Source organism: Zonotrichia leucophrys, chromosome 1A (assembly GCF_028769735.1).
Source record: "Zonotrichia leucophrys gambelii isolate GWCS_2022_RI chromosome 1A, RI_Zleu_2.0, whole genome shotgun sequence".
NCBI classification, from domain to species: domain Eukaryota; kingdom Metazoa; phylum Chordata; class Aves; order Passeriformes; family Passerellidae; genus Zonotrichia; species Zonotrichia leucophrys.
In genome coordinates this window covers 38,162,774-38,190,009 of record NC_088170.1, presented here as the reverse complement: position 1 = coordinate 38,190,009, position 27,236 = coordinate 38,162,774, and the positions used below count along the sequence as shown (strand labels likewise).

At 47.1% G+C, this 27,236-nt stretch overlaps 1 protein-coding gene across 1 annotated transcript in view; it reads right to left on the bottom strand.

The window, feature by feature from the left end:
* Positions 1–270: 270 nt before the first annotated feature.
* Positions 271–27,236, bottom strand: part of MRTFA (myocardin related transcription factor A) — a 77,289-nt gene continuing 50,323 nt past the window's right edge. The window contains exons 3-14 of the mRNA XM_064702348.1: positions 15,204–15,259; positions 13,594–13,669; positions 12,782–12,943; positions 11,179–11,354; positions 10,574–10,729; positions 9,822–10,072; positions 9,306–9,477; positions 8,070–9,164; positions 6,838–6,972; positions 4,903–5,079; positions 4,461–4,521; positions 271–4,012 (exon numbers count right to left, since the gene is read on the bottom strand). Coding sequence (XP_064558418.1) covers positions 3,519–4,012; positions 4,461–4,521; positions 4,903–5,079; positions 6,838–6,972; positions 8,070–9,164; positions 9,306–9,477; positions 9,822–10,072; positions 10,574–10,729; positions 11,179–11,354; positions 12,782–12,943; positions 13,594–13,669; positions 15,204–15,259 — 3,011 coding nt within the window. The 3' untranslated portion in view covers positions 271–3,518. The remainder of the gene's footprint in view (positions 4,013–4,460; positions 4,522–4,902; positions 5,080–6,837; positions 6,973–8,069; positions 9,165–9,305; positions 9,478–9,821; positions 10,073–10,573; positions 10,730–11,178; positions 11,355–12,781; positions 12,944–13,593; positions 13,670–15,203; positions 15,260–27,236) is intronic.

Below are 27,236 nucleotides of genomic sequence, written 5' to 3'. Positions count from 1 at the left end.
CCACCTCACCACCACCTGCAGTCCAGACCAGCTTGCTGGGCTGGGGGAGACAAATAGTAAAACCTGGTAAAACCTGCCTCTGGTTGCAGGGTAGGTAATTTCCATATACTGAGGGAATCTCCCTGCAGCTGAGAAGGATGAGCCACCACCACTGAAGCTGTTTTTTTCAGGTTTGAGAAAGACACAGAGGGATCACCCACCCTTAGCTGAAAAAGGCAGAATGGTCCCAAGCCCTCCCACCAGCACAGCAGAGAAGTTTTTGAGAACATGGCTGTTTGGAATTTTTTTAATAAAATGGATTTTTTTTCTTCAAATATTTGTAACTGAAAAAATAATTCAATTTAAAGATCGATTCTCTCCCCCATTAACTTGTCACTTTTATCCTTTTCCAGTTGAATACTCGCTGTGGATCCGATGCCCCAGCACCATCCGACTGTGATGGTGCTGATCGCCCCTCGCCAGTGGCTGCATAGTGGAAGGGAGAGTGCGTGCTAGTCAAATACACATTACAAACAAGTAGTGGTTACAGCAGAAAGATTCAGGATTACATTCAAGGTAGAGGCAGAACATCAGACTTTGTTTTTCCCAATGGGTGCAAAAATGTATGTCCAGGGGAATACCTCTTCCAACAAAGAACTATTGAACTATTATTCAAAGAAATAATAGTAAGAAAGCAGAGAACTGGGCAAGCCTGCTCTGGGCACTGCTTGGGGAAAAGACTTTCTAACGTTTTCAGGGCTGAGGCACCACCTTCCCCTCTGCCCACACTCACTCTCCTGGCAGAAGCCCCTTGTGCAGAGGGGCTCCCACAGGTCAGCTGGGCTCCTCAGGACATGAGGCTCATGGTTGCATCCTCTGGGCTCCTTGAAGCTCTTCAGCATTGGCAAAGTCAGGGTCATTAAATTCCTACAGTTTCACACCTGATGGTGGATGGGTGAAAGTGCAAGGGAGCTCAGCCTTCCTCCAGCAATCTCTGGGAAGGGCTACACTGCTATCAGGCATTGGCATCTCTCTGCCAATCACTAGAGTACCTGGCTCAGGGCAAGGAACCAGGGCTGGGTCAGGCCAGGACTGCAGCTGGAGTCTCCCACCTTCCTCTAGGAACTCATTGCACTTTATTGATAATTTCCTTCTTTATTTAATAGCTGTAGAATTGTAATTATTTGTACCAAAGAAATCACACAGCTCGTTTTTGTGGGGGCTACTGCAACTATGGGCTGAAGAACCTGATTTTCCTTGAGTCTGACAAACAGGCAGCCTCACATTTTGCCCCTAGCATCTCGGAGATCCTCCCACTCCCCCCATACTTTCCTCCTTAGAAACTCCTTGCCTCCTGCCCCCACAGCTGGGCAGAGCAGGTGAAAGCTCCTTAAGGTGATTGGTAAGTACTCACTGCTCCCAGTGAGCACCTGGGCTGTGCCAGGGAAGAATTCAGGAGGGCTCGGGAGGATAAAGAGGGTGCTCACCAGACTCTTTTATTCTGATTTTTAGGATGTGACACTGTAGTTTGAGGAATAGAAAGCCTGTGGGGAAGGGGAGGGGGGAGTGGTGTCCTCCCCAACCCGGACACTGAGGGAGGCAGGTAAGAGGCTCCAACTTGCTTACAGCTCAGGGCCAGAGGAGAGAGGAGGGGAAAGAAAGGAAGCTGCCAGCAGGCTCCCCCTGCTAATGATTAGGAAAGTGGCTCCCCATGCAGTTAACAAGCAAAGGGCTCAGGAAAGCAGGAGTATCTCCCAGCTGCCAGTTCAGTGGCTGAGGGAGAGCACATTGTGCAGGGTTGGCATTTACCTGGCTCACCATGGAGCAGAGGTACCAGCACCCCTGTGGCACAGCCTCTCCCTGGGAAGAGGACCAGGTACCAAAGTTGCAGGGAAGAAGCACAGGGCTCACAGCTACCCTTCCCCAGCAGGAAGCTCTGCAGCCCACCGTGGGGGAAAGGTGGGAACAGCATCCTCAAGGAGATACTGAGAAGGATGGCAGTTCATCCTTCCATTGCCTGAGCAGGTCAGTACCTCAGTCTGGATGACTTCAGAAGCCACAGCTTCCCCCACCTCACTCAGCACGAGCAGCCTGGACCCAGCTCAGGGCCAAAGCAGGGACAGCCTTGTGGCGAGGTGGCCACGTCCCACCTGCTCAGTGTGGCTGTGAGTTACTGACACAGGAATTCGAAAGTAACAGCATAAGAGTGAGCCACAGGCCTGGTGCTCCACCACAGAGCCCTGCCCAAGGAATAGCATTGTCATGGCTCTGAGGTCCTGGGGGCTTGTACACCCACTCCTCAGCCTGCAGTTGTCCCAAGGCACCAGCCTGGGGCCCCACAGGGACACAGGGCACCAGCTCAAAGTAAGCAGCCATTTACTTTGGAGGGAGGGAGGAGCAGAGGTCAGCTGCCCAATACTTGCTTTCAGGCTCCTCCCCAGCAAGGGGCCCTCACAGTCACTGAGCCAGGACCTGTGCTGTGCCACACAACACCACTCTTGCAGTCCCACTTCCCCTTCCTTGCCTATGGGGTCCAACATCCATTCCCAGCTGCTGCTTTCCACTGGGGCACGTGTTACAGTGAGGCACCAACACAGTGAAGGCAGAGACAGATTGCACATGGCCCCCAATGATATGTTACTGATTGCCAGCTGTGCCCCTCACCCGCTCCCCAGGACACGCCAGGCTGACTGCCCAGGTCCCTGCCCAGGCTGAGTGCCCTGCTCACCTGGATGTCAGGAGTGCCATGGGAGCTGGGGGCAATGGGCTGTGCCTGACAGCAGTTTTAACATATAAGGACCTGATTTTAGCACCTTAAGAACCTGTTTTGCAGCCCAAAGTGAGTGAAGCTAGCGGGCAGGCCTCTGCCAAGCTCAGCAATATTTGGAAACCAGCTTAGACATTAGCAGGTTGGTGGGGAGCCCTGGTTCCCTTTGGCTACATTTAGAGAAGGTGCCTGTTCTGCCCAGCTCCTCCCAGCCCTGCGGCAGATCAGACCCTCCCCTGAGAGATGGCAGGTGGTGCAGAGGGCAGCTGCTCTGGGCCCCAGCCAGCCCTCCTGCCTTTGTGTCCTGCTCCAGAGGTAGAATCCATTTCCACAACCGTTAAGACCAACCGTGCTGGGGCAGCACAACCCCCTCTATCTGCCAATCCCAGGAAGGCGCAGAGCACTGCTTCTGGAAACAGCTCAGGCCCAGTCATGCTCTGTCCCACGTGAGGGAACAATGTGCTGCCATTGCTCCTGCCTGGAGGAACAGGGGCTGCCAGTTCTGCTCTCACCCCAGCTGGCCAGGCTGTGTGGAGGGGGCAGGAGGCCACCAGCTCCACAGCTCCTCCTGCCCCTTTCCCCCCCCACCCCAGCAGCCGATCTCCCTGCCCTGGCCCGGCCCACTGCTGGCTTCACGCAGGAAGGACACTGTTAGGGGAGGAGTACAAATACTAGGAGCTCTTTCTTTTTCTTTTTTTTTGGTTGACTGGCCTCTTCCCTCTGCATGCCTGTGCCCTCCCACTCCCGTTCCCTTCAGTCTCTGCTCACAGAATTACAAGCAAGAATCCCAGTGCAGCTGCAGATCATGTCCATCAAGAAAGTCTGTGGAAAAGAGGCTGGGAGCCGTGGTGCTCAGGGGAGCCAGGCTCATGACAGAACCCCCTGGCAGCTCCAGCCAGTCCATGCTGTCCAAGTTAGCCTCAGCCAGATCCAGGGCTATGCCCCCAGACGGCTCGTGAGCAAAGTGCAATTCCGAGGTGTCCATGGGTGAAGGCGGGTGGTCCAGGATGGCCGAGCTGCTCAGCATCTCACTGTGGAGGTCATCGATGAGGGACAGGGGCTCCGGCCCGTCGTGGCCCGCCGTCAGCAGCGGGAGGCCCGTGCTGCTCTCCAGGAAGTCCTCCAGGCGGCCCGGCAGCACCGGCTGCCCCAGGGACACCGGCAGCTCCGAGGAGTGCTGGCTGCTGGGCGCTGGGGAACACGCCGGGGCCACGGGCACCTCTTTCCCAGCTGGGGACGACTGATCCTTGAAGTCAGCAGAAATCTCTGGAGAGGGAACAAACAGGCCAGGTATGGAAAAGTCTGGCTGAACACCAGAGGGATGCCTCCCACCCACCAGGGCCACAGACACCCCCCAGACTAAGCTGTCACTGACCACCAGCTGGGATGAGGAAACATCCCTGTGCCCGTGCTTGCCTCACTATGGGGAGTTTTCAGCCCACCTCCCCAAAATCCCATCTCTGTCCAGTGTCTCAGAAGTGATGTGCCTGACTTGTGCCTGACTCTGATGCAGCAGAGCTATCAAGAATCACAGAATCATATTAAGGCCTGATTGACATCTCCCTCAGCACCTTAATGACTGCTGCCAGTGCTAAAGGCCCTGCAAGGGACACTGGAGAAGAGAGTGAGGCCATAAGAGACTCTCCCCTTGGTGCTCTGCAATCCCCAGACTCAGACCCAGGGACGGTGGGAAATGCTGGCTTTGTCTCCTTACCTCCACTTTCGATGAGGATATCAAACAGGTCGTCCATCTGCTGGCTGGAACAGCCGTTCTCCTGGGGAGAGCAAGTGCAGGATTAGCTTCCTATTCACCAGGGGAACTTCCACCTCCAGCAACACCCTTGGCTGCTGGCTCTCCTCCCTTGCCCCAGGGATGGGGCTGTTTTTTAGCAAGAGTGAGCACACCATGACATGGCACCCTGTAACCTCTGTAACCCAGGCTGTAACTAGCTTGGAAAGTATGGTCAGCAACAGCAGTGAATGGCTTGGGATTTTTTACCTGGGTTCAGCCCAAGCCCTCCAGAGGAAGTTCAATGAGAAAGGTGCAGTTGTGTCTCCATTCCCTACCACTGGCTCACATCAAGAAACTAAGTAAATTCACAATGGCAACTTTTCCTCTGCGCTCCAAGGAAACCAGGGAGAACAGCAGCTCTCACCTGGGCCTTTGGCTGTTGCTTCATGGCCTCTTCATAGCCTGGTGGTGGCTCTTTCACTGGGACCGAGGGAACCGGAAGAGAAGGTGGAGGAGTTCCAAAAAGCGGCGTGTGCTGCTGCTGCTCCAGGTCCATCTGGGAGGGGGAAGGGGCAGCAGGAGAGCCAGGCTGTGATGAGGACTGTTTAGAATGAAGGCAGAAGAGGGAATGAATGCAAATCAGGGAAAAGTCTACATTAACTCCTGTCTCACAGCTGCTTTGAGAGACCATCACCTCTCCCTGGGAGCACTGCACAGCAGTCTGCACTGCTCTGCCCACAGCAGCCTGCCTCCCCTGACTGCAGGGGAAGAAGACAAATTTCCCCTCGACTCACAGCTGGAAATCCTTAGTTGATTTTTCCAATGCTAAAGCGGTCACACCACAAACCACCTCCTCACTTCTCCTGGACAGGGAGAGCCTCGTGTATCCAAGCAGGGGATTCCTGCAGCACTTTGGAGGGGAAGGGCATTTCCCTTGTGTGCTCAGCCTACTCTGCAATATATCCAGGGCCTACCCACCTCCCTCTACAGTGCCTGCTTTGGAGTCACAAGCCAGCTTCACTCAGCAGCAAGTTTCACAGCCTGCTGGTGGGTGGAGAGCACCAGAGCCCTCAGCAGCACCAGAGCTCCAAAGGAAACCCCAAGTGTTGCAGGAAGTGGCGCTCATGACTCAGCTTTACCAGATGAATCAGCACATAACTGCCCATAGGAAGGAGGATCAGGCCTTTCTCTCTACAGCAGCTCTGCATGACCCACACAGAAACTTGCTCCCCCAGAGCAGCAAACCCTGGGCAGCAGCTGAATGCCACTTCCAACACGTGTACATATTGATGCCTTTGCCTATCCTGTTTTCCCTGGAAAGCTGCTCATCTGTTCTGTGACCCACAGGTAGAGAGAGGAGCGACCCCAGAGCAGCTCTGCTGGGGTCCACTCTTCCTGAGAAGGGCTGGAAACCATGGCACAGGCCATGGGATGTGCTGGGAGGGCACCTTTTTTGACACACTGGCTGGGCTGGTTTTACCAGAAGTACCAATTCTCAGCAACTGCTTATGGAAACCATTGGGGAAGAAAGGCTGCAGGTTTGGAGGTGCTGAGAAAGACAACTTGGTGTAGGCCAGCTGCCCTGTGACCTGGCTTCTGACCCCACAGGGAGGCAAAAGGATTGGAAAAGTCAGTACTGACACCTCTGCAGCACAAAGGCTAAGGAACTCCAAGGAAAAGGGTGCCTTTATTTACCTTCTCCACTTTCTCCAAGGTCTCAAAGCAAACCAAGGCACTGACCCTTTGCAAAGTACATTTCTCACTCTAAATATGCTAGAAACCACTTCTGTCTTCATACCCTTTCCAGGAACTGACTCAGAAATTATCCTCCAAGCTCTTAAAAACTCTTAATCATCTTTCTGTACCTTATCTTAATTACAGTGTAGAGAGACAGCTAAGCAGGCCAGAAAGGGTTGAGATGTACAGCAAAGCCTCCTTACAGCCAGCACCTGGAGGGGGTTAAAGGCAGAGGTGCTCTCTTTCCTGAAGCAGTGTAACACTTCACAAAGTGGTGATTAACTGGCATGCTCAGGGCAGGAGAATGGAAATGACAGCATGCTCAGCAGTAGCAGAGACTAAAAGGTCACAGCCCTTTCACCCCTCCGAGCTCACAGCAGCAGCCACACCGTCCACACCACCCTCTCTCCATGCAGCAGCCACCTCTTCTGTTCAGCAGCAGTCCTTCAAGAATCTGGAACACTCCTGTGAACCAAGGCTGCCCACTCCAGCCCCTCGCTGTTTTTACTCCACAGACAACACCCACTGGAATGTGGTACATTTATACCCACTGCCTGTGGCTACAAACACTGGCAGCAGGCAAAGAAAACCAAGGGAGAAAAGGGAGCAGGCAATGAGCTACCTTAGATTGGTTTGGTCCTCTGGGCTGCTGCTGCTGCTGCTGCTGCTGCTGCTGTTGTGTGGGCTGCTGAGGGGTGCTTGCAGGTACCTGACACGGCAGTTGGCTGGAAGTTTTAGCGGGTGATGATTGTACGCTCTGGAAAGAAAAGGGTATCCATAACAGGTTATTCCCCAGACATGACACTGACACAGGGCTTAGGCTTCTTACAGGATTTATAAGTTTGTTTTTTTCCCCACTCTTTATTAAATTCCATCCTTCTCTTTCCCTGAGCAGAGAAATCAGACCAGATGCAACTGAGAGTCCTAAGGGAGGAGGCAGTACCAGCCTAAATCCCTGGCCTACCCATGACACGCCTCAAGGACTGCCTGACCTGACAAGGAGCTGTGCCCTTGTGGAGCAGCGCTGGAGCTCAGGTGAGATTCTCTGCTGCCGACATCTCACCTGCTATGCAGCAAACGTAGCCTGCTCCGTGCCTGGCACTAATGGCAGACACTGCCACTTGCTCTGCAAAAAGTGCAAGAAATGTATCAGCAGAGAATGAAAATTAACTTTGATGTCATGGAAGGTGCTGAGGTTTGACTTATGCCATCAAACTTGGGCATATTTATCCCTTCCTGGAAGGAACACTCGGAACACTTCTGTTAAGTGCTGAGCTCATGCCAGCAGGGGATTCGTAAATCATCTCTGATGAAAGACTCTGTTAACACTGAAATACTGACATGCATTAAACAAAGAGCAGCCAAAAAGCAAACAGTCTGCTCCCAGGGTCTGATTTCACCTCTTGGTAGATAAGATGACCCATCTATCACTCCAACTACGATCTCTACAGTTAAGGACAAGAGGTGAAATACACTCTGCTCATTTTACTACCATAGGCATAGTTGTTAAAAAACAGTGAACTGTGGCAACAAACCCTTATAGTCCAAGCCCAAGGTCCTGCCTGACAAAAGGCAGAACCATGTGTTTGGAAGAATGCTGAACAGCCTGTGATGCACAGAGCCAATCGTACACAGCTCATCATAGTCAAATTCCAGTCTTTTTGCCAAAGATCTGCTTACACTGCTCTGTTTTACAAAGCCATGATCTACCAACCACTGCAGTGAGCAACTCAGCCCTTTCAGTATTTACTGTACTGCATTTCCACCCCTGAGCCATCCTATGGTGACCTGAGTGGGACGAGGAGAGAGGAACCCAAGCGTCCGCAGCAGCGATGGGATCTGAGCCCTGCCTACCTGCAGGGGTGGGCAGCTGCTCGCTGCCATCCCGTGGGGAGAGAGGCCCTGCCTCTCGGCGCTCTGCTTGGTCACGGTGAGGACAATGTGGGTCCCTGTGGAGTCAGTGATGAGGGTGGGGGGAGGGGTGCCCTTGACGAGGGCGCTCCCTTGCTGGCCAAGGACAAGCTGCGGGCTGTGGGACTGGCACGGCGGCTCCGCCTCCTCCTGCTTCACCAGCACGGCTTTCTTTGGCACTGCGCTTGGGTTGGAAGTGTCCATTTGGCTGGCGCTGGGTGCGGGGCTGAACTGCTCTGTTTGGCCACTGGATTGCTTCGCACACTGGCAACTCAGGAAACCGTTTTCACTCTTGACCTGGGCGCCAAACGCTCCCGGCTTGGAGGCCAGGGCTGTTCCTTCTCCCGCGGCTGCTGGGGCTGGCTGGGACTGCTGGGAGCGCTTCTCCTGCTCCAGCTGCAGCCTAAGCATCTCCACCAGCTGCTGCTTCTGTTTCAGCATGCGGGTGAGTTCCTCAATCTGCTTGTCCTTCTCCTGCAGCATCTGGTCTTTGTCCCTAACTTCTGCATCTCTGCTGTTACCAGCACCACACCACTCTGACTTGGGTGCCACATTTATGCTGCAGGAAGCGGACTTGGAGCTTTCTTCCTTCACCAAGAACTGCACTGGAGATGTCTGCAAGGTGAGCTGGGTCAGAGGGGAAGTCACCATCTCTCCAAAGGTATCTCCAGTGCCCGAGTTTTCATCCCCTGTACTCATTTGCGAGCGCTCAGAAGGAGTTGGAGAAACAGGAGGAGTTGAGCCTGTGCTCCCAAACTTCATCACGCCGCCACCAGTAACTGTGGCCACAACTACTTCTGCTGGTGCAATGCCAGTGGTGACCAGGGCTGGCCCTGTGCTCAGCCTGGCAGTTGGGAAGGCCACCACCACCTCAGCAGCTTTAGGGAGGACGGCTGCTGTGCTGGGCTTGGGAGTGGGGGTCGTTTGGCCGGCTGCACCGTTCTGCTCTTGGTAAGCTCGGAGACGCTCAATCAGGTCCGTCTTTGTGCCCGAGACAGGCAAGGCCCTCAACTTTAGCTCCTGCTTCAGCTCTGCTACCTGGTAAGGGGGGGAAAAAGAGGGCAATATTAAGAGAACTTCTAACTGAACAACTATCAGTTAGATATCAGCAGCAACATCGTTCAGTACAGCCCACTGACAAGGGCAGAAAGGGTCTGTTCCGCTTCACAGGACATTTACCTTCATCTCATCCAGGTTGGCAGGGAGAGGGCCAGGCTTGCCCACTGCAGCGTTACTGTTTTGTCTCATCAGCCCACCTGAACCAGAAGATACTGAAGGTGTGCTGCTGACTGTGGCGGAGAGATTGCGTACGGCAGGGGCACTGGCACCACTCTGCTGCTCTCCTGGAGGCCTGCAGGAAAAGAAAGAACACAGACATCAAAACCACAGCAGAAAGACACCAGAGGCCCTCAGTGTCCACAAACATACACATTCAGAAACATCTGGGTCACTAGTGCTGCCCTAGACTCTGAAGCACACCAATGCTCTCAACTATATCCATGCTCCTTGCTGTGCCAACTGACTCACTTCAGCTGCTTTTGTCCAATTCACCTTCCACCAGCTCTTTTTGAGGCCCTCTGGAACCTACAAGGCTGAATGTGCCACACTGTCCCACCCAGAGGCCACCCCTCACACCCAGAACACCAGGTCTCTGCTAAGAGTGCTGCTAAGTGACCTGCCCCTGCAGACCCATACTTAGGTGGGGCTGGCAGGATGGTCTGATAGTTGTAGTGCTGCTGCTGCTGGTTGAGGATCTGAAGCTGGAGAAAGAGCTGCTGTTGCTGCAGTATTTTGGCATAGGATGAATCCATGGGAGGAGCTCCCTTGTCCTGCTTTTGGTCCGGGGGAATATACTGATGATACTTTAGCTTCTTGACTTTCGGCTTCAACTCCTTGGCTTTTTTACTGCGCTGAGACTTCTCACTAGCGGACTTGGGCTGGCTTTGCTATTTAGAAAAAAAGGAGGAAGCAAGTAAGAAAGGAAACACTGATACAATGTAATACCCCTTGTAAACCAGAACACACACTGGGATTTTAATTTTGAAGTTTTCTACTTTGTTCACCTCAGGGTCTTTCCACGCTTCTCTAACTGAGACATTACAAACACGGACTGGCAGCAGCTTATGCTGCACCATAATGCAGGTCACCTTTCCCAGCACATCAGATCATTTGTTCATCCAGTGCAGACTCATTGACTCTAACTACAGATAACACTGATCGTTTCAAAACATTTTGCATTCAGCATCCGTTTTAGAGAAGATGAATACACCATGGAACAGAAAACCCCATTAAATATGTTACAATTAGTGTCGGAGGAAGACACTAGTGAGAAATGTTTCCTCCCTTTGCATCTGTTAATTTAATACTTCCAACTCCAAACCTGCTTAAAAGTAACCTTCTTATCTTCCTTCAGATTACAACAATAAAGGCATCAGCCAAAATAGTACCTTAATGAGTGTTGGTGGGGGCTTGGCAGCAGTAAGAGCCACTCCATTGGTAAGACTAGGAGGCAGAAGAGGTGGAGGTGGCAGTGGTGGAGGTGGCTGCTCAGGTAGGAAAAGAGTTTCACTGGAGTCTGCACTAATCTGCAACTGGGATGAACCCTGCAGGGACAGAAAAAAGCATAATGAATACAAACAAAAGGAGAGAAATACTTTCACAGAGTGCAGGAAGTATTCACTTAGGAAGGAGCATGGCCTTCAAATTTTTTATCGGATGCCTTTAATGCACTGCTACTCCCTGAGAAGCAGTACAACTTCTTAGGGCAGAAAAGGAATCAAAATCTAACAGCTGTATCTCCTCCCAGCATTTCCTGCTGGGATCAGTTGCACATAGGCTGTTTCACCAAGCAATGGCTGCCCAGTTCCCCACACGGCACCACCATGAGGGTTTGTGAACAACCAGAGGAGGACGTAACTGACACCACACAGAGCCAAGACCCCTTGTGAAATCTCACAGACTGTATCTCTAAGGGAAGCCTCACTTTCTGGGCTCCTCTGCCACAAATCAGCATGAATCTCCAGGGCACTGCAGGAGGCCTGCACATTCTCACCTGAGCTAGTGATGTGCCAGTGGTGCTAGGGAGAGGCTCACAAATCCGGGAGTCCATCGGCGATGGCACAGAGCCTTGGGACTCATGGCTGGCTGGCTGTTCTGGGGAGAGGGCATCACTGCTGTCCTCATCAAAGGAGGAGTTGTCTGCAACCTTTGGGTAGTTCACCTGTCCAACTGAAAACACAAACATCAATCATGGTCTATAAAGTGGAATAAGAAATTACTTGGCTTGACACTAGGTGTTTCACAACGACAATGATGGCATGGAGAGCTGTGCTTAAAGCACCAGCTAAAAATGAGAGAACAGAGTCCAAACTGGATCAGGTTTAAGTGTTTACATTCACTATCAGTACAATAAAGTGATGTGGACTGGGGTGAACCATTTCCCTGCCTTCCTAGGCAGGCAAGATCAGTGAGTGCAAGAAGAGATCTCAGGTCTGCCCAAACCCAGCTCAGTGGCATGGCTTATTTCTATATCATCTGGTTCCAAAGAAGAAGACTGGACAGTATAAGATTGAATAATGGCTTTTTTGGTGTTCATCCTGTATGTTAGGAGGTAGAATCTCTTGGATTCTTCTGTCTTGGAAAACAGAATCCCAAACTGTCCTCTAGTCTTACAAGCAATAAGGGCTATGGATTAAGTGATGGCCCTGGCTGCTATTAGCATTTCTGTCCATCTACATGTCCAGTAGATAAATTCAAATGAGTGTACACTTGTAATATACTAAAGGTTTTTTAGGCTACATTTTCTCAAATTAATCCTGCTAAGCAGGGGAATACTGTCATTTGACCTCACCTAAAATCAAGAGGAATTCAGAGATGTACTTTGCTCTGTCAGAAGGAAGCCACATCTCCTATGCTTCAGTTCACAAGTTCACCCTTCCTCAACTACTTCTTGCTCAATAGTGAAGCCAGGCTCTCTCACAACACTGTCCTTTTCCTTTTTTATGGAAAGTATTCCATCTTGCTCACAGTTGTGTCCCATTTGTCTTTACAGTAGCTGTGCGTGTTTGAGGGGATGAATAACCACAGACACACTGCTCAGTCTGGGGAGACAGGAAAGAGCACTGCTCAGGCAGTGGGAAGGCTATTCCTCAGCATTCCTTTCAGCCCTTGGAATGGCACTGGCATGATTTACATCTGTTCTGGTTTATTTTTAAAGGGCTCGAATCCTCTGAAGTTTTTGAGTTCACAGACATCTTTTGTTTCATCACACCTGTTTACATTCTGTCTCCCCTCCTGATCTAAGTCAGTGGGTTCTCCCTGACCAACACTGTTGACATGTTATACTGAGAGAGGGATTTTAAGGAGACAATCTAGGGAATACAATCTTCAACAGCCTTTCATGTCTTTAGGGTATACAACTGCTTTCATATTGATCTGGAATGTCCACATTCCCTATAATTTAATGTCTCCATAGCATTATCTGGGCCAGAGGGAGATCTTTTGTGAATCCTTGGGCTGAAAGCCTGTGATTCTGGGCCAGGAAAATGAGACCAGCCAGCCATGGGGTTACACTCCCTTAGACATGCAGGTGAATTGATAGATAATCACAGCACATGTGGGAAATGCCCTCCACAAAGATCCTCCTCTGACCTTACCAATAATAGCTTCCTTCAGGCTGGATTCTACAGGCAAGATGTTCTTCTCCACCAGCTCCATGGGCCCTGGCCTCTGTGCTATCTTCTCATTGAGGTCATCTGCCAGTCTGGCTCTCTTCAGCTTCAGCTGCTTAGCCTGCAAGGAGGGTTCAGCTGAGGTCTCTGTTTGGGGCAAAGTAAATAAAATGGCATCAATCCAACAATGGTCAACCCATGCCCTTCAGCAGTATTTTAATTCTATTCAGAAAGGCAACTGTAGATAACAGTGGGTAACTGTACAGAAAAATAGTTGATAGATAACAACAGGTAACTATGCACTACAAAGATATGACAGATGTTATGTATATTTAGGTTATAAAGAGAACTACAGCAGCCCTTTTGACAAATTCACTGTTCTCAAACTGATGTCACCCAATTCTCATTCAACCTTTCCCCCTGGTTGTGCCCCAAGCTTGGTGCTCAGCAGCAGCACAGGACTCCCTCTCTGAAGCTGAGATCAAATCTGCCTCAATCCCTCTTGGATATTTTACAGTGTCTTCCCTTAGCAGAAAAGCAATCCATGGTCATTCTATTGCATTGTTGCTCACCTATACAAAACTGCACAATTTGAATTCACACAACAGATTTTTCTGAGAATAATTCTGAGCAAGCAGAGCTGAATCCCTCTCAAGGAATCATGCACCAGGCATGATCTTCTGCCCGTTCCCAAGTGGAAGGAAGCTTTGGAGGTCAGAGGCAAAGCAGAAAGCTGTTAAAAAAGTAGTTACAATGAAGTTTATTGTTGATGTTTTCAGGTTCAGCACTTGCCATACCTTCCAGAATGTGCATCCTAACCAGCTCTGATCTCTCGGGCCGGGAGCGGATTTTGCGTTTCAGATAGTCCTCTGTCTGCAGCAAAAACAGAGAAACAAGAACCCCCTTCAGCTGACTGGACACAGGAGTGAGGGACTCTTGAGCAGCACAATGAAAACAAACAACCATCTTTAGCTGTTACTGACGTCTAAATAAGCACAAACCGGAGAAGGGACCCATCTCCAGTCCCAGGGCACCCAGAAAATGAGCTTACTCTAAAGATGACCTTCTATTATAATTACCTCAGCCAATTGTGCAATCCTGCCCCACAGAACAGAAACTGGGAAGCACTTCCTCAGGAGCTGAAGTCCTCTTTTCCTGTTGTATGCACCACCACTAACTTGTCTCAGGGAAACATCCATGAGATTTCTTTTTATGAGAGATAAATGCACTGGATCCACTGTCCACAGAACATACTTTCATGTACTGCTGGCACTCAGGGCTGACTTGTGGTTTGGGCATACTTTTAAATTTGATTAAAGATATGTTATTTGTTGAGCCAAAGACTCCATGCAGTCCCTTGAGGGACAGAATCTAAAAGCTGTGACAAGGCTTATTTCACTTCCAGAGATGCTTTTAGCAGCAGAAAGTTCTATGGAGCAACGGACAGAGATGACCCTGACAGGTTGAACATGTTACTCTTTACACTGCTGAGCACTGGGAATCTGGAAGCAGCAGGTAATAGACTGATAAGTACTGGACATCAGGATGGGTCTTCAGAGAAATTAAGTATTAAAGTCAGTCAGAAAACTGCACCATGGTTGCTCAGCTGCCCACATAAAAATATTAACTTAGTAAGGTTTTAGGAAAAAAAAAGAGAAATAAGCAAAAGACCTTTGGTGACTGGTCTTAAGGCAAAGTCCCCTGTTGCAATCCTTCCACAGTTTAAATGGCTTCCCTTACAGTTCTTAATCACAGCAGTTATGTTTTTTACTTATGTTGCTTTCACTTTTAAAGCAAATCTTAGTCATAACAAGTTTCATTCCACTGTAGGCTAATCAGAAAAAAATATCCCCAGAGGCCTTTTGAGGAACAGAAATTACCAAGAAACTCCCCAGTTAGAAAAGGTGGCACATGAAGTATGATGCCTGGCTTCCTCCTTCTGCAGAGCCAGAAGTTTGTGATTTCAAAAACTGCATGTGCAGGTAACAGAGAAACTTTCCTCAAAGGTGGAACTGAGCTCCACGTGATAAGAGCATTTAATAGCATTTAAGGGCAAAACAAACACCATAAAAATAAAAATAAATAAAAATAAAAATAAAAATGTCAAGTGCCTGGACAGTGGGAAAGAAGAGTGTCAGCCACTTCCAGAAAGATGACTCTAGGGAAAATCCAGGCACCATTTTCAATGGGCTTTAGGCATTCACTGAAGGTTCACTGAGGGTTAACCAGCACCACATGCAAGCTGCAGAACACCCCATCTAATACACCTCTGACTCCAGAAAGCTGTATGACATCCAGAACATGAATACTTCCCTTCTGCATCTCATTAACAGCTACAGGATGCCCAAAACACAAGACATACAGTTCCTGACTTTCCCAAAACACTAAAGATTATATTGCATCTTACCCTGGCACGCTCCAAACTCTTTCTTTGTTCATGAAATGCAGCTGGACTTTTCAGAGCTGTGGAGAGAAAAAGCATTTAGAGAATGAATTAGAATGATGGAAGTTCTCTCACTGCATAACCCTTCAGGCCAACCAAGTTGAACACACCACAGCAACTGCCTCCTGCATCCTCCAACACACTGAGGCACATCTCCAGCTGGTACCAAGCAATGGAAAGTGCCATTCTCCATCTGACAGCACAGGGACACAGGAACCGAGCTGAAATTTTTGTGGGCCATTGGAGTGTCCAACAAGTGTCTACAAGTACACTCCTAGGCAAACTAATCATTGTTCCCAAAGCTGGGTCCAAGAATGGGATTCAGAAACAGCCCCCCAAAAAAGCCTTTTACAAGCTTCAGTAGAGAGGAGGTTATCCAGGACCCTTGTGGGAATGGCTCTGAAACACTGAAGAGGTCAGACTGTTGGAAGGATGGGGACAATGCTAATGAACTGTAAATCCCCTTTACTATCTTTTCATGTCAAAGGAAGCTGCAAGTCTTTCCTGAATCTGGATCTGTGTTTTGTACATGTGCAAGGACTGGCTGCAAAGCCTAAGGGTCCACAGGACCCAAATACTGCTCCCTGTAAGAGAAATTATTGTGGGAACAGGGGCACTTGGAGACAAAAGTACATCTGTCTATTGACAGAAAACCACAGCTTGAGGAATTAACTTCAGCTCTCCACAGAACAGACCTTCTCACCCCCTTGGGCCCTGTTTAAAACCAGAGCCAAAATGGATCAGGTTTTAAGAAACTGATCCTCTGCTGTCCAGGACCACACTAACCCTGGAGGAATCTCTCACTCTGCCGGGCTCCTCTGGAGCACACAAAGCTCACGTCCCACAGTAAAACCAGAGCAGGGGGATGATGGTGTCAGTAGCTCCTCACAGTTTCCCTGAAGCTGCAAGTAGCTTGTTTTTTTAAATAACGACCACACTGTGGTTTGTAGTAAGTAGCTGAATGGAGTGTAATAATTTCTTTTCATATTTCTAAAATACTCATATCTTAAACCATCTGAATTATCACCAAGCTAAACAGAAAAGTTAAAGAACTTCAGCTTTAAAGGTAAAGATAAGTTTCGAAGACAGAAAACTAAGCTCATATAGTTAGTAACTCTGAAATGTTCCTCTAAATCCTGTGATAAATAGTCTGCTGATATTATTTTTCTCTTAAGACCAGTGATTAAGTATTTCTCAAACACAAGTCCATAATGAAGTCTCAAAAGACTTAAAAAATAAAGTCCCTGCATAAATGCAATGTAAGAAACTACTTCTAACACTTGTGGAGCCTTCCATACCCTTTCTTACAGAATGAAATGGAGCAGCCACAGAAAGTTTTACAACACATTCTGTGAAATACAGAGAGTCCTTCTGATACCAAAATGATTTTTAGCCTTTTCTTTTATACAACTTTTACGTATTCTCAGTATTCTTAGGATGCATACTTGTAATTCCTTAAATCTGATAACTGAGCATTGTCCTAGTATTCTGTTAGGAGACCAAACATCCTAAAGGCCTCGCAGCTGGAGGCTGGAAAGCCCAATGGTCCTCCCTAGAACATATCCTGTAAACTGGAGATTTGGCCCTTCCAGCGGGGAATTTCTCAGATGGGGGAATGCCACACCATTCATCCAGGCCTCCCACTGGGGCATCCTTGTGAGATGAGCTAATTTGTAAGGGCTATAAATTGTATTTGCCATCTATGGGGGGTGTGTGTATTGCAGTGCACCCACCTCAGTGAAGTGATGCACCACAAGGATCCTTATTAAAATACTGAGGTAAAAACCCTAATCCCTTAACTGTGGGACTCTTATCCCTTAACTGTGTCTGGCTCTCAATTTTTTAGGACCAGGGAAAGGTATCACCTCTGGGTTCACACCAATGGAGTAAGAAGTAGAATTCAGTCCACATGGCAGGAATTCTGAACATGCCAGGCATCGTAGATGGGATTTGGACTACAGAAGTGAATGAAGAATAATTTGTAGAATAAATTAACAGTAACTGAAAACCACAGTGAGTGTGTGTATATAGACCCCTACAACAATGGGGCCAACAGTTCCTGCTCAGATTAGTTCCATAAATCTGGTTACAGAGAGAAATTACCAGAGAAAGTTACACAAGCTGTGAAATGCACTTTGAGATAAACCAGGGGTATTGTTTTGCAATAACTACAAAAATAAGGCAAAAACTTCTCCATGTAGCTGAGGCACCAACAAGGCCTCAGCTGATGCCTGCAATGAGGTGTCCTGGGCAGCCTGACCATGGCACTCCAATGAAGAGCAAGGAACAAACTTTTCAAGTCAAGTGAGCTGCTTGTGAACACACATGTGCTTGAACCTGAACATGCTCTCCTTTCATTGTGGGCATCTCACACAAAAGCAAAATAAAAGCTCAGGTCCACTTGGGCAAAGATAGCAAGCAGCATTTAAATCTGCATAAACATCTACCCTGGAGACAAGTGAAGCAGGATTCATCCTGAGTCTTCAAAAGCTCTCTACCAGAATGTGCAGGCACAGCAGTAATTCTTTACTCTCCCCTTCCTGCCTACCTCTGCTGTCAGTACGAGGCAGCAGATGAACTTTAAGTGACATTTCCCTGACCACAGCTAATGGTCAGAAAAGTCAACTGCAGGAGTTCAGCTGGTGCCACAGGTAGTCCAGGAAAACTCTTGCACACAGAAGAACAAAGCAAGAGAAGAATCCCTGAGTAGGAAAAAAGAAAAACACATATGCATTTAATAGTAAATAATGCAGAGCTGCTGCAGGAATAATCTTGTACAGACCACTTCCAGTCTCTCATGGCCTGTTCTCTGAAACGTGCACTGGGATGCAGCTCTCTGGGCTGGCAACATGACAGAGGATTTCATATTTGACCTCTGAAAATGTCAAGAGGGCACAAATCCTTCACTGCTTCCCTCAGCAATCTAGGATGAGGTTGATATGTCAGAACAGGGTGTCTATTGTAAAATCATACTCCATTTGAAGTTAACTAATCCTTGCACATTTTTGGCTTTGAAATGACTACTTAGACCAGAGCTGTGGAGCTACTCTGTTAACTTTACCACAGCAAATAATTAAAAAAACTAATCCTATGAAGAACTCTGAAGCAGTAAGGCTCTGGACGAGCTCTAAAGGAGTCCCTAAAGTGCAGATATGCCCCTTTTCCAGCTCCAATCCCTGCCCTTCCCAGCCACTTAGCACTGATCCCTGCAAAACTGTTCCTGTGCCTCATAACCCATCTGGCTCGCTCACCAGAGTGCTGCTCCATCCATTCCACTCAAAGCTATCCAAAGTGACAAAGCTCTACCATTCTCAGCCATATCCGTGCATGTGAATGAGTGGCTGAGCTGGTGGAGCAGAACCTGTGCAAACCAGGGGGCTGTGGGGCAGCATTCCCACTCTGTCCACAGCCCTTAGGAGCTGAAGCATCAGATATAACCACAGAGGGTTAGGGATGAGGAAACTCCAATCACCTGATGCTTTCTGACTGCTCAGCCTGCATAAAATACACTCAACTATTCCTTACAGTAGTTTGTCTAACCTGTTCTTGGAGACCTCTCATGAAAAAATGTAATATTATTGCAGAGAAATTATCCTACTACACAAATGTTTTTACTATTTAAAAACCTTTCTGAATGTCTAACTTATATTTCCCTTCCTACTATTTACAGAAATGAATAAATAAAATGATTTATTTATTCTTTGTTCTCTACCTTACCTGCAAACATCACAGAGAATGATTTCTTTTCCTCCTCTTTGCATCTATCCCTTTTGAAAACTTTGGTTCTCCTACAATCTTCTGATACACAAAATGACCAAAGGCAGTTGCTTCAACCTTCCCTTGCAGGTAACATTATCCAGACCTTTGCTTGTTTGGTGCCTTTTGGAATCCTTCCATTTAAGGTGCATTTTTGTTGAAGCCCAGTGTCCGGAACTGGGTACATATTCCAGCCTAGGCTTTACTGGCTGTTACAGAGATAAATGATTATTCAATAACACTTCTCAGCCACATGTCCCAGGCAGTTTGCCTTGTCTGTGTACATAAAACAAACAACGTTCACTTGTGCTTGTCTCACAATCCACTAAAGGTCTCCAATCCTCTTCTGCAGAGCTGGTACCAAGCCAGCCACTCTTCATCCTCAATTCAAGCCACTGACTAGGTGTTACAAAATGTAGACATTCTGCCTTTTTCTTTCATTTTATTCCATAGTTGTTGGCTTCTTCAAACATTGGGAGTCCCAGTCCTGTCCTCCCTCCAGCATACTAACCTGGAGCTTAATAAACAGACAAACTGTTCCTCTGTTTACTGAAAAATCACTGAAAATACTGAATGGTGTCAAACACTGAGTTTCTCCCTTCCCATCCCACCCAACAGCCCTGCTCAACTCAACCTCCCAGTCTGACACCAAGCCTTTATTCCAATCCTGTTCCCTCACAAGTTGCATAGGCAGCTTCAGTAGCTCCATCTTGCTTCCAAAAACATCAGGAAAGGCTTTTTCAGGCCCCTTACTAAACCCAGGAAGTGCAAAACCACATTTAATACCCTGAATTCCCTGGGAAGCATTTCAACAAATATTTAGTCTGCTGGTAGATCCAGCTTCAGTAATGATCTCCTTTTCCCCCCTTTTCCACGTCCCACGTGTTTCTGCCTTGCCGCTGATGCTCCCATTGTACTCTACAGGGAGCTCTATGGAAGTGCTGCTATAAAGTAACTCCTGCACCTCTCCATGGCACCTGCCCCCCTCCAAACTTAACCTGAATCCCTGATCTTACTGTCCAGCTACCTTTGAGTGCGCCCTGCTGAGAACAGAGAGCTGCTAGAGGAAAAAACCCACCAAACTTGCCAAACTACAACAGCACAACAGCAGTATGAGCTGTTGGGTTTTTGGTTTCCACTGTATGCAGAAAAGAAATAGCTGACAATGCAGAAGTAACTTCTGCAATGCCCAATTTCAGTCAGGTTACTCCCGCCTGCCTTTTGATTTTATTTCTACATGACATGTACACGGCATTTTCAGCCTCAGTAACCTGCAGTTCCACTTTCTGCCCTCATTCCTGTAGCTAGGTCTGGGACAAAGCATGTCAGTCTGTGGTTATGCTGACAAAATCATCTGTGGATTCTGATCACAGTTGCTTTGAAAGAGTTATTTTAACCGGGATTGGTATGATGGTTTACAGCACAGCTCCACAAACAATAGTGTCAGCAAAGCTGAGCACAACTGCCCCGCCAGACCAAGTCAGAAATGAGAGGCTGAGTTTAAGGCCAGCACTGTAGCAGGAGCGCCATCCTGCTGCACCATGGCCCCCACATCTTCAAATTGCCCCATCCACCACAGGAAAACAGGCTGTGTTACAAACGGCCCAACAAGCACTAAAAAGGGCTCAGTGACAGATGGGGCAATGGCATCACTACGGGGCTGGGACAGCACAGTCCAGCAGGTGACCTCCTCTGAGCTGCTCACACTTTTGTTGCACCTGGAACACCGTGGCAGTTTCTAACATCTGCTGTTAGAAGGATGAGTTTTACCCCTCACCTTTAGATGACTGACAGCAGGACTTGATTTTCTTGCCACAGATGGGCTGGCTAGCAAGGATCTCTTGAAATTCCTACCACAGCATCCAATTTCTTTAGTCTCTCTGCTGCCTGTTGTGGAGCATTTTGAGGCTTCATCTCTGGAATTCCTGAAGCATTAGCATCTCTGTGGCCACACCCTCAGCAACCACGAGAAACCTCCCTGCACATCAATGATGCAACTGTTCTGTGCCTCCACCCTGCTTCAAAAATATTGCAGCTGAACACTGCAACTGTGTTCTTGCATCTGGCCCCCAAAACCAACCAGCAGCACAGAAGACCACCTACATTCGCCTTTCCATACAAAGCCCAGAGATGAAAGTTGTTAAATCTTCACTTCAGAGCAATGTATTAATTCCCGTGAAACAGGGTGCAAAACTGCAATGCCTGCGTTCAGAGTTCCAGCAGTCCAAGCCATATTTTGCAGCTGGCAAAGTGCAAATGAGTCACAGAACCACAGAATGGTTTGGTTGGAAGAAACATTAAAGATCATGCAGTTCCAACCCCCTGGCTGCAGGGACACCTTCCACCAGACCAGATTGCTCAAAGTCCCATCCAGCCAGGCCTGGAGACACTGCTGCAAAGCATCAAACTGCTGCTGCTATAAACAACAGACTGAATCAAGGATCAGGAATCAAACCCAAATCTTCAACATAACAGCAAAACAAAAAGCTGGGCAAAATGGCCCAAAGATCTCTGTTCAGGGTTTACCCTGCAGTGTACAAAAGCACATTTTAGACATGCAAAGCTTTCAAAGATATTCATATGCAGACCTCCAAGTTCCTGTCACCTAGTGTGAGAAATAAGTGGAATCAGAACCACACTGAGACACTCTAAGAATGAAACACAGCAGGGGAAGGGGACTGACCCAACTGCTGAGAAAAAGAGGTCAAAATACCCATACACCCTGCATTTGCTTATACAGCTGACAGAAGGCACTGAGGTTTGCATGGAACCAAACAGAGGGAAGAAGGAAAGGCAAAAGGATCTGCAAAGATCCTCATAGCTCAAGTGTCTTGTGGCAAGCAGAGGCTGCAAAGCCTCCTGTAATCAGGAAATCACTGCTCAAGGTTATCAGACTTGTAGACTGACAGAGGAGAGGAAGCACATGAGCTTTCCTTGGCCATAGCATCTAGCTCATCATAGACAAGATGATATTTCAACTGCAAATCAGTTGGTAAAACAACACACAATGTTTGTAGAAAGGCTATAGCTAAATTCAGACTACTGAGTCAAATACTTCACTCCTCAGACTCATTCCTAAGGGAAAGGAAAAACTTTCCTTTGCTTCTGACCAAGAGACATATCCAAACCCAAACTCAGACACGCTGATCTAATTCAGAATGGCAGAATGCCTTCTGCTGCAGCTACTCAGTCCTGCTCTCAACCCGTCTGGTTTCTCTCTCTTGTTTACTATGCTTTCGTAAAAAGATGAGATAAAGTGCTGCAAATAGGCTCGATGGCTTCCGCCGTTGGTTGAGGGTGGGGCTCCCACCCATAGGATTTGCTAAGAGACACAGAACTTGAACCACAGAGCAAGGCCGTTTTAGCACTTTCTTCCTCCCTTCAGCTTCACCTCATTTTCAAAAAGCATTTCTCACAGCATGGAAGAAAAAGGTATTAAAAAACTGGGTCACATGCACAGAAGGAGTTGTCATCGTGCCAGTAGGGCAGTGTCAAAGAGCTGCTGCTGTGCGCTGCAGAAATATGAAAAGGGGCTGGAGAATACACAGCTGAGGAAGAGAGATCTCCATCAGCATCCTTTTCTCCATTTGCAGCTCTGGGGACTTTCTCATTCAGGACACAGAACTGATCACACTTCAGAATTCTTGATGCCATACCTGGTCAATGACCTTGGATTAAGGCTAAAATATGAGTGACAAGTTAAAGACAGGAAAAGAAGCCACAACTGGTAAATCATGAGTATTCAAATCCCAAAATACATAAACTCAGAAAATTAAAAATGAGGACTGTCATAAAAAAAGTAAATGTCAATATGTTTATGAAGGTAAGAAACACATCTTTGGCACTCAAACAAATGCAGCTTGCCTTTCAGTGATACCCTTCAATGAGAATGTAGTTGTGACTGAAGGATTATGAGTGTTCCTAGTCCCAAACAGAGGAAAGACTGGAGAAAGGCTCCTTCCCACGTTGCTGCTGTTGCCAGCACTGCCAAAGCACAGCAACACAGATAGAGATACTGCCCAGCTATTCCAGCCCACAGGGACACACACAGGAAAGAAAACAGCAGCCAAATGAAGTCCCTGTTAGCAGATTGCCTGGTGACCCCAGGCTGCTGTGGCAGCCAGAGCTGAGGTGCTGCCTCCCTGACACCCTCCCCCAGAGCCAGCCCTTCTCCTGGCTCAGCATCCTGAAGCTGCACAGCTCAGGCAGCTGTGCTGCCCAGGAAAGCCATGTCCAGCTCCCTGCACTGGGCTTGCCTGGCTGCAGCAGGACACAGGCAGGGAGAGCTGTGGTACCCTGCCCCAGCTCTCTCACCATGGAGACACCCCCAGCTGAGCTGCTCCCAGCACCTGCAGCAGGCCCTGCTCCAGAAACCACTTTCAGCGAGCCTGTCAGTAACTTTACTACAGCAGTATCCCACTGACAATGCAGCTGAAGTTTAAGGTTTTCATTAACTGTGTGAAAAGCCTAAAGGTTTGTCACAGTAAACATGAAATTACTGGCAGAAAGGACAAAGATTTTTCCAAGGCCCAACACTGAGTTAATTTAAAATCTAACATATGTGCAATTTCTCAGAAAGTTCATCCTCTTTAGAAGCAAAATGGAAATTGTCACCCATGGTAACAGTTATCAGATCTGTGGATGACTATGGCTATGGCTTTGTGTCAAAAAACATTTACAGCAAACACAAACAATGTATAATCTGCTCCATCCATCGCCATTAACTCTTGGCATTCAAAAGGTATTACCAAAATCCTGACATAAAAAAGGCAAAGATTCATTACAATCAGGATTATAGCAACTCCAAACTGGAAAGGAGAAGGGACACAAGGAACTTCTACCAGGAACCCTCTGATCCATGCATTCTTGGACCAGACTTTATGGCTCTGCCTTGCATGGATAATTGGCCTTTGCAAACTCTTCTGAAAACTTTCCAGAGTGCCCAGGGTGAGAAAGGCATGGGGTCACAAAAAGGAGAGACCACTCCCAGACAACAAGTAAGAATGAAGCTAAGACAACTGTGGGAACACAAAGGGAAAAAACTGCATTGCCTATCAGACTTTACTCCCAGAACCATCATGTTTCTCTTGCAACTGGCAGAGTTGAATCCTCTATCATGACAGGGATCAAGGACCAAATGCAGCCTATCAAACACCTGAGCATGGTCTTCCTTTTACAGCTTCAGAAAGGGCAAACAGCACATTTCCATCCTAACATAATGAACTTTATTACTCATATTGTGTCTTATTAATTACAGATCATATAAATGCATGGAAAACACACTCAGACAGATATCTAAAAACACAAGCAAAGCAGATGCAGTTATTAGTCCTCTCAGTTCTCAGCTTAAATGTACAGCCAGCCTTCTACACACAAAGCCTGAAGGCTTTGAAATTGTGCTTTAAGAGAAATTATCTTAGTCAAATAACCAGCAAATAGCTCCTTGGAGACAAGTTACAGGTATACAATCAAATTAAAATAAAACCAGTTACAGATTTCTGTGCAACACACCAGAAATAGGAAAAAAACGTAGAGGACAGCTGCAAGTGTCCTCTACTTTTTTTGAATTTATTTTACAATACTTCTTAGTGTTCCAGTCTTATTCTCAGAGCATGACACTGAGTATATTAAAAGTCTAGCTGCAGCTTTATTTATTTAGTCCACATATATGTTTTTAACTCCTTGCCCTAAACAAAATTACAGTTCCAGCTTAAAAGCATGAAAGAGAAGCAGCTGCCAATGTGCAGAACAGCAGAGATGGCAGTAAAGAGAAAATTTGTATTTTTGCTTTACTACTATAAATAGATTCCATAAAACTGCAGGAATGTCACTACAAAGATCTGGTATGTAAAGTGGTGAGAGAATGACGGGAACACATTACGTAGCAGGAAGAAATATTTCAGGGTGTTAAAGCAACGGGTTTAGCTGCAGCTCTAATAGAACACTCCACAACCTTGAAATGTCGGCTGTGTAGCTACACTGCAACAATTCCAAGTCAGTAAACTCCAAAACTCCACCCAGGCATAGCAGTTCATCTGTCCTGGCCCTTATGCAGAAGACAAAATCCATCTGAGGTATGAAGAATTGCCCCTGAAGTCACCAGCACGATGGCAGCTGTACTGCACCTGTAGGTTACTGCCATGTTCCAACAGCTCCCTGCCTCTCCTTTCTCTGACAAACACAGCAAGATGCTCCTACTTCCCAATTAACAGTTAAACAATTTATAAAACCTTTTTTTGCCTTTGCTTTATTTCTGACATTCAGTATGTTCTACTGTATCTATTGTATGTAACAGGAACCAATTGCTGACAGTCTCCTTCAATTAGCACACACACACTAAATCAACAAGACTGATAATTAGAAACAAGAATAAATAAGAAAATATTAACATAAATATTAATTATAGAGCCATGTAGCAATAAAGCTAGAAGTGCATCATTTTCAAGTATTTATTTTTTTTTTCTAAACTGAGAAGTGGTTAGACTATCAGGTAAAGGCTAAAGCAGAAACAACATTTTTAGCTACCCTATACAAACACAAGTGTGGATGTATGGCCAAATCTTGGGGTTGACATGTTGAAGTCTAGACACATGATTTAACCTTACAAACTCACCTGTGGCAAGCAGTTTGCTGCCCAAATAAGTATCTCAAAGATTCTTAGGTTTTTGTGATGGTAGCTGTGCTGGACACAGAAGAGCAGCAGCTACAAGCTTTGTCTAGATGATGATCAACACTGTTATGCCAAAGCATAACCTGTGTTCTGTACTCTTAAATCACCAGCTGTCTCCAGTAAATAGCAATTTCTTCAAAAATCATTCTAAGCAATGTCTCACAGACTCCCAAAAAAGCAAATACTGCATTTTAGTTTTACAGCAAATATTATCTTTTGTCCACTAACCTTATTGCTAATAAAAAATGCAGCAAGTGATATGAAAGGCCTAATGAGATGATAATCATTAGACTGCCTGCTGTAATTACAGTAATTTCTAATCATGTGCCATGTTGGAATTGAACCATGGCACGCTCCCCTCATGGAGTCTGAGGACAAAATAAACTCTTGTACTCTGCAATAAGCTGGATCATCCAGCAGGCTGCACATCCCAGCAGGAACTGCACAGACCCAGGGCAAGGAAACACCTCAGCACCTGCTAAAGCCCTCCCATCAGAACCTCCAAGCACAAACTCCATCCCTTTGGATCTGCACACAGCCACGTGTTCTGCATCCCAGAACACAAACACACAGAGGGGCTGGGTGTGGGCACAAAAACTGGCAAAGATCAGATACACTGAAGTGAAAAAGAAGCTCCTGGAAATTCTCAGCCTGTACAGCAGCCTCCTTCCAGCTTGCAGTGCAGGCAGTGCCCTTTTCAAAGCATGCCTGTGTCATTTTTCAGACTCACACAGCACCACTACAGAGAAACACAAGGCACATTCCCAGAAATTATCTACTGCTGCTTTGCCTGCTTGGATAGATGTGATGGTCAAAACAGCTTTCCTGCAGGATTGTGCCATATGACAACCTTGCATTCTTGCCTGTGTTTAGTGCCTGCAGCCAGAAGCCAAAGAGCACAATCCTGATGGATAAAACAAACGGCATGTGAAGCTTTAAATCTTGCAAAAGAGAAAAAAGAGCCACATATTTTGCATAACAGAGTATTGCTACATTTGCCAAATGTCTTTCCCCTAAAAATTTTTGCTGTTTTAGTTGAAGATACTTTCCACATAACTTTCTACTCAGATGTGCACTACCTACTGTTTTAAACACTGTCTCCAAGAGTGAAAAATGGGGTGTTTGATATTTCCCCCAAAAACTTTCCAATAGCCATAATCTGTAAATTCAATACTAAAAAATGACACCATCTGACTCTTCTTCTACAGCACAACAGAGTTCAAAGAGTTGAGCACAGACAGCAGACTTTGTATAACTTGTATTTTATGAAGACAAGAAGATGAAAATCATCTCTGCATAGCTACAAAAAAAAATGCAAATAGCAAAAAGGCTTGTCTATTTGCACTGTTAGAAAATAGGCCAAAACCTGAATAAACATAAAAATCCAGCTCTCCTTTTTTCAAGATACTGTCATGCTAACTGTGATCACAGATATGTCAGCTGCAGGTGAAGACTTGCTTCCCACCATTTTTCTAAGGGCAATTGAGAATTTTAATCTTGAACTAATGAATCCTGCTACTAGTAAAAGGTTACACAAAGTGGAAACAGAACACAACAAGAATTAATGAAGC